Below are 13192 nucleotides of genomic sequence, written 5' to 3'. Positions count from 1 at the left end.
TTAACTCATTACCATGGCCCAGAGGCCTTGTACTGCCCTCCCACCCAGGCACATATGTACATACTCATTTGCAAACGTGGCATGGAGCCTCTTTTCCCCTGTGCTCACTAGAGAGGCCACACCGGCCTTCTCGTGCTTCTGTAAACCTCGCATACTTTTTTCCATCTTAGGGTCTTTGCACATGCCGTTCCCTCTGCCCGGAAGGCTCCTTCTCTGCCTTCTAGAAGATCACTGCCCCATAGTCATTCAGGTCTGGCTCAGAGGTCACCTCCCCAGAGAGGTCTGACCACTTCATCTGGAGACCCCCTCGCCCGTCACGCTGTGTCCCTTCACGCTGTGTCCCTTTACCATGATGTTTTTTCTCCCTAGCACATAGCCCCGCCGGGCAGCTTCCGGGAAACCAAAGTCTTTGGGTTCCGGGGGGAGTATGGTTGCAAAGCTGAAACTTAAAGGAATTGACGGAAGGGCACCACCAGGAGTGGAGCCTGCGGCTTAATTTGACTCAACACGGGAAACCTCACCCGGCCCGGTGAGGTTTATGTGCTAGCACATAGTCTGAGATTGCCTTGTTTATGATTGTATTGCGTGTTTGAATTCTCTCTCTCCCTAGAAGGGAAACTTCAAATAAGGAACCTCTCTGTTTTCTCTTCTGTGTCCCCAGTACCCAGAATACTGCCAGACTGTTGCAAATGCTCAGCAGGTATTCGTTGAAAGAATGTATGTAGTGATTTAATGTACTGTAATCACATAATATCATGTATGGGTCCTGAAGACTAAGTTCCCATTTATGTTAAGAGAGACATTAATTTTGCTTTAAAATGAAACAGTTCAATATTAGAACTAGGCCCAATTTTGTGTTTCTGTGAAGCCGTTTTTCTTCTTTTTTTTGAGACTGAGTCTCACTCTGTCACCCAGGCTGGAGTGCAGTGTCATGATCTCAGCTCACTGCAACCTCCACCTCCTGCATTCAAGCGATTCTCCTGCCTCAGCCTCCTGAGTAGTTGGGATTACAGGCATGCACCACCACGCCTGGCTAATTTTTGTATTTTTAGTAGAGACAGGATTTTGCCACATTGCCTAGGCTGGTCTCAAACTCCTGACCTCAAGTGATCCACCTGCCTCAGCCTTCCCACGTACTGGGATTACAGGCGTGAGCCACCGCGCTGGGCCAGCAGTTTTTCTTTTGGCATTGCTTGAACTGAATGTGTTAAATTTAAGCCTGGTATTATGAGGAGCTGAGCAGAATTCCAGGCCTATTGTTGCCATTTCTACTTTTTTAAATTTTTTTATTTAGTCATGACATACTTGGCTCAGCTAGCACTTATTGCCATTTCATCTCCCCTTTTTTTTCCATTTCCATTAGTAGGTTTTGGTTATAGTGTCTGTTTTCAAAGGCTATTGGAAGGCATTAGTAGCTTTTCAGACCTTGTGGTAAAATTGTGTTAATAAAAATAAATAAATAAAAGTCACCTAATGAAGACATAAATAAGTGTAGAGACACACCATGTTAATGGATTAGAAGACTCAACATGGTAACAATGTCTGCTTTCTTGAAATTGATCTGTAGATTTAAAACAGTTCCAATAAAAATCCCAACAAGACTTGTGGATATAAGCAAGCTGATTCTAAAATTTATATGAAAAGGCAAAGGAACTCAAATAGCCAAAACAATTTTGAAAAAGAGCAATAAGATTAGGAGACTCACGTTAGCCAATTTTAAGACTTACAGTAAAGCGACGATAATCAAGAATGTAGTATTGGTGGAGGGGTAGACACACCGATCACAGGAACAGAATAGAGTCTAGAAGTAGACCCACACAATTCAATGGAGAAAAACTAGTCTTCTCAACAAATGGTGTTGGAATGATTGGATATCGGAATGAAAAAAAAAAGTGGACCTAAATCTCCTTCCTGCCTTACACAGAAATTAATTCAAAATGGATCACAGATCTAAATGTAAAATGTAAAACTATAAAACTTTTAGAAAAAAACATAGGCACTCTTCGTGACCTGGGGCTGGACAGAGGGTTCAGAAACATGACTGCAAAAGCGTGAACCATGAAAGAGAAAAAATTGATTAAATGGACTTCATCTAAACTAAAACCTTTTGCTCTGCGAAAGACACTACTTGAATGAATGAAATACTAACTTACAAATAAAAAGAACTCCTAGAACACAATAGTTAAGAAAATAACCTAATTTAAAAATGGGGAAAAACTTGCGCTTCACCAAAGAGAATGAGTGCGTGCCAAATAAACACGTGAAAGATACTCAATGTCGTTAGCCATTAGGAAGTGCAGATTAAAGCCACGATGAGATACCACTACCCACCTCTTAGAATATCTAAATTCATAAAAAGAAAAAGACAGTACCACATGGTGGCAAGGACATGGAGCAGCCGGAACTCAGCATTGGAAATGCGAATGGTTCAGCCACTCTGGAAAACAGTTTGGCATGTTCCTGTAAAGTTAAACATATACTTAGCACGTGAGCCAGCCCTCTCACTCCTAGGTATTTACCCTGGATAAATGAAAAGTTACGTTCATACAAAAACCTGTACATGAATATTTATAGCACATTTCTTCATAATTATAAGAAACGAAACAGCACAAATGTCCTTCAGTGGATGAATGGATAGACAAACTATACTACATCCAAACAATGGTATATTACTCTACAAAAGAGAGAGACAGACTATTGGTGCACGCAAGCCAACAACTTGGATGAATCTTAGAGACATAATATTGAGTGAAAGAAGCCAGTCTCAGGAGGTCATGTTTATCGCATCATTTCTTATGTGACATTCTTTTTTTTTTTTTTGGAGACAGAGTCTCACTCCGTCACCCAGGCTGGAGTGCAGTGGCGTGCAGTCTCGGCTCATGGCAACCTCTGCCTCTCCGGTTCAGGTGATTCTCGTGCCTCAGCCTCTTGAGTAGCTGGAATTACAGGTGTACGCCACCACGCCCGGCTGATTTTTGTCTTTTTAGTAGAGACAGGGTTTCGCCACATTGGCCAGGCTGGTCTCAAATTCCTGGCCTCAGGTGATCAGCCCCTCTTGGCTTCCCGAAGTGCTGGGATTACAGGCATTAGCCACCGCACCTGGCGTTTAATATGACATTCTTAAAAAGACAAAGCCATAGCAGTGGAAAATAGGTTGCCAGGGATTAGGGGAGGGAGTGTGTTGGGAGTAGAGCTGCCCTGTATCCTGAGAGTGGTGGTAGTTACACACATCTCTACATGTGTCAACATTCACAGATGTGCGTGCCTCAAAAGCCAGTTTTACTCCGTGTTAATGTAAAAATAAAACAAACTCCCACACCCTGCAGAAGTTGCTCCAGGGTGCAAAATGTAAAACTGAAGCACCAAAATAGATAAATGCAGAATAAAACCAATTAAATGGAAAAAAAAAATGAAATCACTCCTGTCAGTATATAACTAAACAGATGCTACAATTTGCCACAGAAGCTAACCACAGGCTTTTTACATATCTGATTGCAAAAGCCTGTTGAAGTGGTTTCCACATCCTTTCTGGAAGACTTAACAATAACTTGTAAGAAGTTGCACACAGTATCTGTGTGTGTTTTATTTCTTTTTCAGATTTTTCACTGTTGGCATGTAGAAATGCTACTGATTTTTGCATGTTGATTCTATATCCTGCAACTTTTTTTTTTTTTTTTTTTTTTTTGAGACTGAGTATCGCTCTGTCGCCCGGGCTGGAGTACAGTGGCATGATCTCGACTCACTGCAAGCTCTGCCTCCCAGGTTCACGCCATTCTCCTGCCTCAGCCTCCCGAGTAGCTGGGACTACAGGTGCCTGCCACCATGCCTGGCTAATTTTTTGTATTTTTAGTAAAGACGGGGTTTCACCATGTTAGCCAGGATGGTATCGATCTTCTGACCTCGTGAACCACCTACCTGCCTGGGCCTCCCAAAGTGCTGGGATTACAGGTGTGAGCCACTGCACCCAGCCCATATCCTGCAACTTTACTGAATTTGTTTAATCAGTTCTAATAGTTTTTTGGTGGAGTCTAGGTTTTTCCAAATGTAAGATTATATCATCTGCAAACAAAGATCATTTAACGTCTTCCTTGCCAATTTGGATGCCCTGTATTTCCTTCTCTTATCTGATTGCTCTAGCTTGTGTTTGTTTAATATTTCAATAAAGCTTTCAATACTTTTTTCCTTTCTTTTTTTTTTTTTTTTGAGACGGAGTCTTGCTCTGCCGCCCAGGCTGGAGTGCAGTGGCCGGATCTCAGCTCACTGCAAGCTCCGCCTCCCGGGTTCACGCCATTCTCCTGTCTCAGCCTCCCGAGTAGCTGGGACTACAGGCGCCCGCCTCGTCGCCCGGCTAGTTTTTTGTATTTTTTAGTAGAGACGGGGTTTCACCGTATTAGCCAGGATGGTCTCGATCTCCTGACCTCATGATCCGCCTGTCTCGGCCTCCCAAAGTGCTGGGATTACAGGCTTGAGCCACCGCGCCCGGCCCTTTTTTTCCTTTCTTTTGAGACAGAATCTCACTCTTGTCACCCAGGCTAGAGTGCAGTGGCATGATCTCGGTTCACTGCAACCTCCGACTCCTGGGTTCAAGCGATTCTCCTGCCTCAGTCTCCCCAGTAGCTGGGATTACAGGCTTGCACTGCCACGCCTGGCTAATTGTTGTGTGTTTTTAAAAAAGACAGAGATGGGGTTTCACCAGGTTGGCCATGCTGGTCTCGAATTTCTGACATCAAATGGTCTGCCCACCTCAGCCTCCCAAAGTGCTGGGATTACAGGCGTGAGCCACTGCACCCAGCCAATACAAATTTTATTTTCCTTGAAATTGGACTGTGGTTCTCCCAGTTATTCCAGGTTGCTCTAGTTCTGCACGGTGGTCCTAGGAGTGACCTTGTGAACAAGGTGCAGTTCTCAGGTAGGAGGCCAGATTTGTGGCAAGCTTTCCGGGAGAGGCAGGGAATCGCACCTGGGCCTTGCGTCAAAGTTGTTCCTGGGGCTTAAAAAATACGGATGCTCAGGAGGTACCCTAGGGAGATTTGGGAAATTCAGAAATTGTGTTTGGGCCGGGGCTGGGGCCAGGGCCTGGACCGCTGTGTGAGTGTGTTTAAAGCTCTGCAGTGACTATGCTGAACAGCCTGGTTTGAGATCCTATGGGGTGGAATGGGTGTTGTAGACAGGTAGGGGTGCTGGGCCCAGGGTGCCGTTGGGGTATGTGAGAGGGCCATCAGCCAATCCTGGGGAGGGTCATCCTGAAGGAAGACCTCTTGAGGTGTTGACTCCTGAGCCAGAGAGTCCCGAAGGACCCGGGGAATTGCTAGGGAAGAAGAAGGGAGGTGTTCATGTGGAGGCAAAGAGCAGAGGATGGACAGGGCTGCAGGCATTCAGGACTGGGAGAGAAGGATGTGGCAGGGGAGATGGGAGAGGACTCTGGGGGTGGCATGAGGATGTCTTATAAACTAGCTCATAAACTGACTTAAAAGCCAGTCTCAGTTACTCTCCCTGGCGCTTGGAGGTCCCAGTGCCAGAAGAGTGACTGAGACTAGCTTATAAGTTGGAGTTTCTCCAGGCTGGGTCTTAGGTCACCTGAAAGCATCACCCATGGGGAGTGGCTTGTGCTGCAGATGTCCTGGGCCCTGCCCAGATCAGTCATTCTCAGGGTGGGGCCTGCAGCCTGCAGTGTTGGTAACCAGTGCTCAAGGGATTCCTTTCTGGTGTGCTTTTGGAGCCAGTGCAGTAAGAGGTGGGGTCCCCAGAGTTTCCTGCCAAGGGTCTGCGACATTGTGTGTTTTACTAGGTTTCATAACAGCTCACTCCTGGAGGCCATTGCTGTGCCTGACATTTGGGAATGCTGGAGTCTTTCAGTTTTCCTGGGGAACCAGTTTGTAGATTAGCCATAAACACAGCAAACCCTTCTGCAGGTGTCTGTTCATACAAACATTATTGTTTTTCAGAAGGAAGTGGAACCCTCTGTGTAGGGCTGCGGGCCTGCTAGTTTTTTGTTGCAGAAGGAGTAGGTGAAGTGGGGTCTACCCTGCAGACGCGGTGGCACCTCACGGCTTCCTGGTGTCCTTCCCCAGGAGCAGCAGCCAAGCTGGACAGATGACCTGCCACTCTGCCACCTCTCTGGGGTTGGCTCAGCCTCCAACCGCAGCTACTCTGCTGATGGCAAGGGCACTGAGAGCCACCCGCCAGAGGACAGCTGGCTAAAGTTCAGGTGTGTGTGCCAGCGTTTCTGTGTTGGGCCCAGGGAGCTGGTTGGTTTGCAAGCCAGGAAAGACACCGACCTCGCAGCTTTCTCGTGTGGGCTGGCCGGTGACATGTGGCCAGTGAGAGGCGGCCTCTGCTGCTGTCCGTTACACTGCTGGCCTTCAGACCAGCCTAGGGCCTGCTCTGAGGGGGTAGCATGAGCATGGGGAGGAGGGTATCCCAGAAGATCATAGCCAGAGTGAAATGATGGCCAAAGCAGGGGACCCAAGAGGGCCCCTGAAGCTGCAGCTGCTGTAGCTTTAGCCTCCCCCAATTCCCTTCCCTTTCTCCCTCCACCTCCATGAGACCCTGGCCTCAGGCCTCCCTCTGCCCTCTCCCTCTTCCAGGAGTGAGAACAACTGCTTCCTGTATGGGGTCTTCAACGGCTACGATGGCAACCGGGTGACCAACTTTGTGGCCCAGCGGCTGTCCGCAGAGCTCCTACTGGGCCAGCTGAATGCCGAGCATGCCGAGGCCGATGTGCGGCGCGTGCTGCTGCAGGTAATGGTGCCGGGGCTAGCAGTGACCCAGCCACATCATGTCCCTTACCCCAGGGCTTGGGCCCTGCACTGCTAGAATGTTGCCAGGGTTGGTGTGAAGATCCCCCTGGCACCTTCACCCCGGTGGAGGAACAGCTCCCAGCAAAGGCCCCCCCCCCCGCCACCCAACAGGAGTCCAGGACCAGCCAGTGAGCAGCAGGGCCTTCAATGGCTAGCAGGGGAGGTACTGCTGGAGATGGGGGCATTTAGGGATGTGAGCTTGGAGAGAGGTGTGAGGTGGGAACAGGGCAAGGCCTGGTAGAAATGGGATCATTTAGAGCTACCCCTTTCTTTCCTATGTGGTCAGGTGCTCAGCCTCCAGGTGCAGGAGGCATCCCTGGGCGTTCAGGAAAGACCTTGCCTCCCGCTTCTGAGGGGCTGCTGCCCTCGTTGTCTGGTTCCACCTTTCTGCTTGTGCTGTTGGGAGCTTTCCTCCCGGCATCTCCTTTCAGGAGCATGTTTCAGGCCCATTTTAGATGAGAGGATGGGCTTCTGTTCCCGGAGAACAGTGGTGCCAGCCTTTTCCTGCCCTTCGCAGCCTCAGGCTCCATTGCCAGTGATTCTCAGCAGATCTCACACCAGGGAGAAGGTGTCAGTGTCACTAGTGTCCTGGGGCCAGCAAGGTTTGACAGAAGGCTCCCAGGAAGAAGTTGTAGTAATCATATGAGCTGTCATAGGCCTGGCAGTTTCTCTGAGCAGGTGCCTTGCTGAGTGCCAGGGTGGACTGTCTTACCTCACCCCGGAACAACAGTTAACCTCCATTGTGTGAGAGTGAGGGGGCCAGAGGTCACACCAGCCGGGCCTACGCCAAGCTTTTGCTCTTAGCTTCCGCACTGTCTCCTGCCCCAGCCCTCTGCAGTGCCACCTCTGCAAGGCGCACACCCCTGTGGGGCTGAAGGCCTTTGTCAAAGACAGTGATCTCCAGGAAGCAGCTGGTGCCTTGCAGTGCTGGGCCAGAGGCAGGACTGACACGTGGAATGCCCCATCACACGAGGACCTGCAGTGAATACAGCGAACCTGTTGCTATTATGAATAGAGGGCATTTTAGCACCAGTGACGGTGTTTTGAACCAGCCTTTGCCCTGTCCTGTGTCCCTCTAGGCCTTCGATGTGGTAGAGAGGAGCTTCCTGGAGTCCATTGATGATGCCTTGGCTGAGAAGGCAAGCCTCCAGTCGCAATTGCCAGAGGTAATTTCCCCAGCTGACACCCGGGGAGTCAAGTCCAGGCCCAGCTTTGCAGGGAGCGTGGACTCATCTACTTTGTCTTAACATTACTGGGCCAGAGCAGCAGGAGTTAGGGAGGGAGCAATTCCTGATGGGGGACCCTGGTGGGCGGCCACAGGTGAGGGACCTCGCTGCCCTGCTGTGGGCAGCTACACGCTAAAGCTCTACAGTGGCTGGGCAGTGGTGGGCATGAGAAAGGGCTTTTCCCAGTGGTTCAACCTGAATGGGTCCCCACTCTTGTCACCCACCTGCTCACATTGCCCACTGCCACCTGGAGCGCTGACCTCCATGCTGTGAGTTAGGTCATCTCCGGCTTTCCTGGAAGAACCTCGCCCTGGAACTGCAGCACAGGCTTCATCCTGGCTGTGCCGTGGACCATCTGTCTGTCTGTCCTCCGGGCCCTCGGATCTTTGCTCTTAAGAACAGAGAGGGAGAGGCTGGGAGGATGGTCCAGAGTTCCGTCCCGCCCTGACCCTCTGCTGACGGTTGTAGGGGGTGCCTCAGCACCAGCTGCCTCCTCAGTATCAGAAGATCCTTGAGAGACTCAAGACGCTGGAGAGGGAAATTTCAGGAGGGGCCATGGCCGTTGTGGCGGTCCTTCTCAACAATAAGCTCTATGTCGCCAATGTTGGTGAGCCCCCTCCCGTCCCAGGGCAGGGAGGGTTGGGGAGAGGTCAGTCACAGGGGCTGGTGCGTTATTTGACAATCTGCTTTCCAGAGACTTCACGCACTTTAAAGCCAGGGTCTCCTGAGACCATCTGGGTATGTCCCTCTCCACAGTGATGCCTCAGTCCCAGCTGGAAGGGAGAAGGGACGGGATGGGAGGCAGGTGTCCTGGCCTTTAGTCCCTATTCTGCTTCTTAACTCGTTCTGGGCGAGTCGGGGCCACTGCTTCTGGAAGAGGTTACCTGGCCATGACAAACCAACCAGCATTCGCATGAACAGCTGTGAGATGGGGCTAGGTGACAGGGGCATTGGGGTTTGTGAGAAGCCAGACACGTAGGTGCAGGTTACAGTAGAAAGAACTCTGTGGAGACCCCTCTGATGATACTGCCTTTTTTTTTAATACTCTCGTGGAAAATTTTCCACAATATAGAACAATAGAGTGACTGATATTTAATGAATATTCATGTGCCCATCCCCAACCCCAGCAGTTATCAACTGTGGCCAGCCTTCTTTTACCTGTGGCCTTTTGTCCCCACGTTCGCTGTTTTGAAGCAAACACCAGACACTGTCATGTGTTCTGTAAATATTTCAGTCTGTATCTCTAGAGAAGAGTTCTGTTTTGTAAGATCATAATCCTGTGATTACTCTGAAAAAGTTAAACCCAATTCCTTCGTATCATCAACGGTCCCTAACTGGTGACTCACCTCGTTGGTCTGAGCCTGTTTTGCCCATTTCAGGTATTTCCATGTGTGAGATGCCTGCCTTTTCCCTCTCTGCCTTCCCAGTATGTCCTATTTCTCTCTCTGCTTGGTCTTTGCTTAGCTGTTCACATTCTGCCACAGGTACAAACCGTGCACTTTTATGCAAATCAACAGTGGATGGGTTGCAGGTGACACAGCTGAACGTGGACCACACCACAGAGAACGAGGATGAGCTCTTCCGCCTTTCGCAGCTGGGTAAGTGGGGAGAATACCTGACCAAGGGGTGAGTGGGAGCGGAAGCTGATCCCTGTGGGCTCACCCTTCACCTGCCTTTGGTAGAGAGGCATGTGGTAGAGGGGCTGTGACCTTGGGCTCCCTAGCCAGTCTGCCTGGGGTTCAATCCCAGCTCTGCTGCTTACTGGTTGGTGATTGGAACTTACTTAAGTTTTCTGTGCCTCCATTCCCCCCCACTCCGTGTAATAAGGATAATAGTAACCTGCCCCGGGATGCTAGGAGGATTCAGAGTTAGTGCATGTGAAACTCTTCCTGGAGTGCCTGGCACACAGGAGGCATTTACTGTTATTAATGAAGACTGAAAGAGGCCAAAGAAGTCCAGCGAGCCCAGCTGCTGCCAAGCTGCTCCTTCCCTTCCCAGTGAGCTCCAGGCAGATGTGGGACACACGGGATGGTCAGGGAGATGGCAGGCAAGCTGCTCCATGCTGGGTGGTGCCTGGAGGAGGGGCTCTGAGTGAGGCATGTTGTGATGGGCGTGGGGACTGAGGACACCAGGGGCTCTGGGTCAGCTGCTCTCCCAAGCGTCCTGGTGTTGTCTTCATTTCCTATTCAGTGGGTCCTTATTGCCTTCTTCCCATGGCTGTGTCTCTGTCCCCTTCTTTGTGTTCCTCTTTGTGAACAAGGAGCAGGATTATGGCATTGTTTCCCTCCGTAGGCTTGGACGCCGGGAAGATCAAGCAGGTGGGGATCATCTGTGGGCAGGAGAGCACCCGGCGGATCGGGGATTACAAGGTCAAATATGGCTACACGGACATTGACCTTCTCAGGTAGGTGCCAGCCCAGCTGTCCCTTGTGCTTGAAAGAACAGAAGGTACTAGGAAGGCCAAGATGGGAGGATTGATTGTGCCAGGAGGTCGAGGCTACAGTGAGCTATGATCATGCCACTGCACTCCAGCCTGGGCAATAGAGCAAGACCCTGTCTCAAAAAAAAAAGGTCCAGAAGGCCTGGGGCAGATGCAGACCATAGACCCCAGTGACAGACGTACAGTCAAGGTAGTTCAGAGCCCAAGCAAACTCTTCTTCCTCCCAGAGAGGTTGGTTTGGGGCAGGTTAGACCCAGCAGGCCAGGAGTTGGGTACTGTAGAGATAAGGGGTGGAGTTGAGGAGCTGGGGCAAAGCTGAGGCAACTAGTGCCACAAGGGAGGCAGGCGAAGCCAGCGTTGGCGTGGGATGGACAGACCAGGCCTGTTGGTCCATGCTGCCCATGGCTGCAGCAGAGGTGTGAGATGAATTGTGTATTTCCCTCTGAGGACACTCTGGGTGTCATCCCAGTGCTCATGGCAGCACAATGGGCAGTCATGATCATGAGGCCGAGCCCGTGCAGAGCTCTGGGCGTAACTTCTTTTATGTATTTCCTGCTCAGACCCCCTGAGGCAGTCACTGCCATCATCCTAGAGGCATTTTCATAAGAGGAAGCTGAGGCATGGAGATACCAGACAGCCCACCCTGGTCATAGGGTTGAACTCAGGCAGCCTGAATTTGGAATATGTGTCCTTAACCACCCGGTAACCTGTATGTGAAGTGTTGGTTGGGGAGATAGGCACGTCCGCCCAGAGTTCCCATCGGCAGAGGCCAGGCCTCATGGCCTAGAAAGTGCATGTTAGAACTCCTTGCCCTCATGCAGTCTAGGCAATTGAGTTTCGAATGTTTGTCCCTAATTTGTGGGGTCCTGTTTCCTTTATTGGAAAGTACATCCATTGTATAAAACATTTCAGACAGTGCTGGGGTCTGTACAGGGAAAGGAAGTCTTCCTACCCCAAGCTCTAGGACTCGCTGCCTCGCCAGAGGCTGCTTGTTTCTTGTGTATCCTGCTCCAAAATCTGGCCACATGCACGTATACACACACAGTGTCTCTGTGTGTGTGCGCGCGCGTGTGTGTGTGATGGGGGCCAAGGACCCGGCATCCTTTTCAGAACATCCAGGTGCTCATGTGTCCTGCCTCTCCCAGGTGCTGGTGTGTCCTGCCCATCCCTCTTTTCCTTTTTTTTAAACCCTAGGGTATAATTGACATACACAAAGCTGTGCATATTTCATGCATACAACTTGATGAGTTTGGAGATACGTTTACACACCCCTCACTGCTATCGTTAAAGGTGCCCATCTCTTCATTCTACTCCCCTGCAGTTAGGCTGGTGTCATTCTGTGTAATGACAGCTCTCAGGACCCAGCCTTGGTTGATGGGCCCTCAGGAAGTCCTTAGACTCCGCTCTTCTGGATGGTATTGCCAGCACCTCCTCATGTGCTTACTTCCATGTGCACACACGTGTGCTGGCATGTAATGACTCTGACCCCAGTCACTGAAGGATCCCTGTACACATGGAGAGTATCTCCGGTCTCAGCCACCTGTTTTGGAAAAGCCCAAATGATAGCAAGAGGCATGGGCTCCCAGGGATAACGCCTCCCTCTTGCTGTCCCACGCCCTGCCCTGCCACCACCAGGCCCTGTGAACAGGATGTATGGAACAGGCCAGAGTCGGGCATTCAACCTTTGCCATCCTGACCTCAGCTGCCTGCCAGTTTTTATGGCCCTCCAAGCTTTAGTTTAGCAGCTGCTATAAGAAGATGGGTCTATTTTTCTGACCTTCTCTTTCTCTCTTTCTTTTCCTCTTGTCAGGTTGTGTGTTTTATTTTACATTCTGGGCGTAGATTCCTTCCCTCAGCAGAATCAGCATCCACCTGGGTGCTGTTCCAAGCAAAGCTCTTCCTTCCACTCTCTCCCCATAGTGCCGCCAAGTCCAAACCAATCATCGCAGAGCCAGAAATCCACGGGGCACAGCCACTGGATGGGGTGACAGGCTTCCTGGTGCTGATGTCAGAGGGGCTCTACAAGGCCCTAGAGGCAGCCCATGGGCCTGGGCAGGCCAACCAGGTGAGTTGGGTCCAGCCAAGCCCACAGCTGGCGAGCGTGGCTGGCCTGCACGGCAATGTGCTCGAGCTTTCTAGAGCTGTGATTCTCAGAGGCCGTCACCAGACATCCCTGGGTTCAAAGCTGGGGGAAGGAGAATCCCAGAGCTCTAAAAACACCCATCCCACCCAAAAACTTGACTTATTTTAGGCTTGAAGCAGTATTAGTCCTCAGAGCCTGAGCAAGGCCTGAAGGGACGAGGGGGAGATGGATGTGAATTGCCATGGGCACAGCATTACTGTGGGACGGCCAGGAAGGGGCCAGGGCCAGGAAGAGAGCACAGAAAGAGATGTGGCCTGCTGCACAGAGCTGTGGCTGCAGAGTCCCTCCCACACCCATCACTTCCTGCCAAGGGCCTGGCGGCTTTACTGCCCTCCTTGAGTGGCAGACAATTTACAGTTTGCTTCTCATTTCTTTTTTGTTTGTTTGTTTTTTGAGACAAGAGTCTCACTCTGTCACCCAGGCTGGAGTACAGTGGCATGATCTTGGCTCACTGCAATCTCTGCCTCCCGGGTTCAAGCAGTTCTCTGCCTCAGCCTCCCAAGTAGCTGGGATTACAGGCGTCTGCCACCACGCCCGGCTAATTTTTGTTTTTGTTTTTGTTTTGAGACGGAGTCTTGCTCTG

General features: G+C 50.5%; 1 protein-coding gene across 3 annotated transcripts in view; it reads left to right on the top strand.

Moving 5' to 3' along the window:
* The window catches only part of TAB1 (TGF-beta activated kinase 1 (MAP3K7) binding protein 1), a 34739-nt gene that overhangs the window by 11437 nt on the left and 10110 nt on the right, over positions 1–13192 (top strand). For 2 of the 3 annotated variants that reach the window (XM_010389278.1, XM_030914880.1), the window contains exons 2-8: positions 6072–6208; positions 6588–6741; positions 7880–7966; positions 8495–8633; positions 9511–9624; positions 10319–10430; positions 12387–12531. In XM_010389278.1, coding sequence (XP_010387580.1) covers positions 6072–6208; positions 6588–6741; positions 7880–7966; positions 8495–8633; positions 9511–9624; positions 10319–10430; positions 12387–12531 — 888 coding nt within the window. Of the gene's footprint in view, positions 1–2877; positions 2907–6071; positions 6209–6587; positions 6742–7879; positions 7967–8494; positions 8634–9510; positions 9625–10318; positions 10431–12386; positions 12532–13192 lie in introns of those variants that run through there. The other variant, XM_030914879.1, reaches the window with a different exon arrangement.

This window comes from Rhinopithecus roxellana, chromosome 13 (genome assembly GCF_007565055.1).
Source record: "Rhinopithecus roxellana isolate Shanxi Qingling chromosome 13, ASM756505v1, whole genome shotgun sequence".
Lineage (NCBI taxonomy): Eukaryota > Metazoa > Chordata > Mammalia > Primates > Cercopithecidae > Rhinopithecus > Rhinopithecus roxellana.
This window is presented reverse-complemented; position numbering and strand designations above follow the sequence as displayed.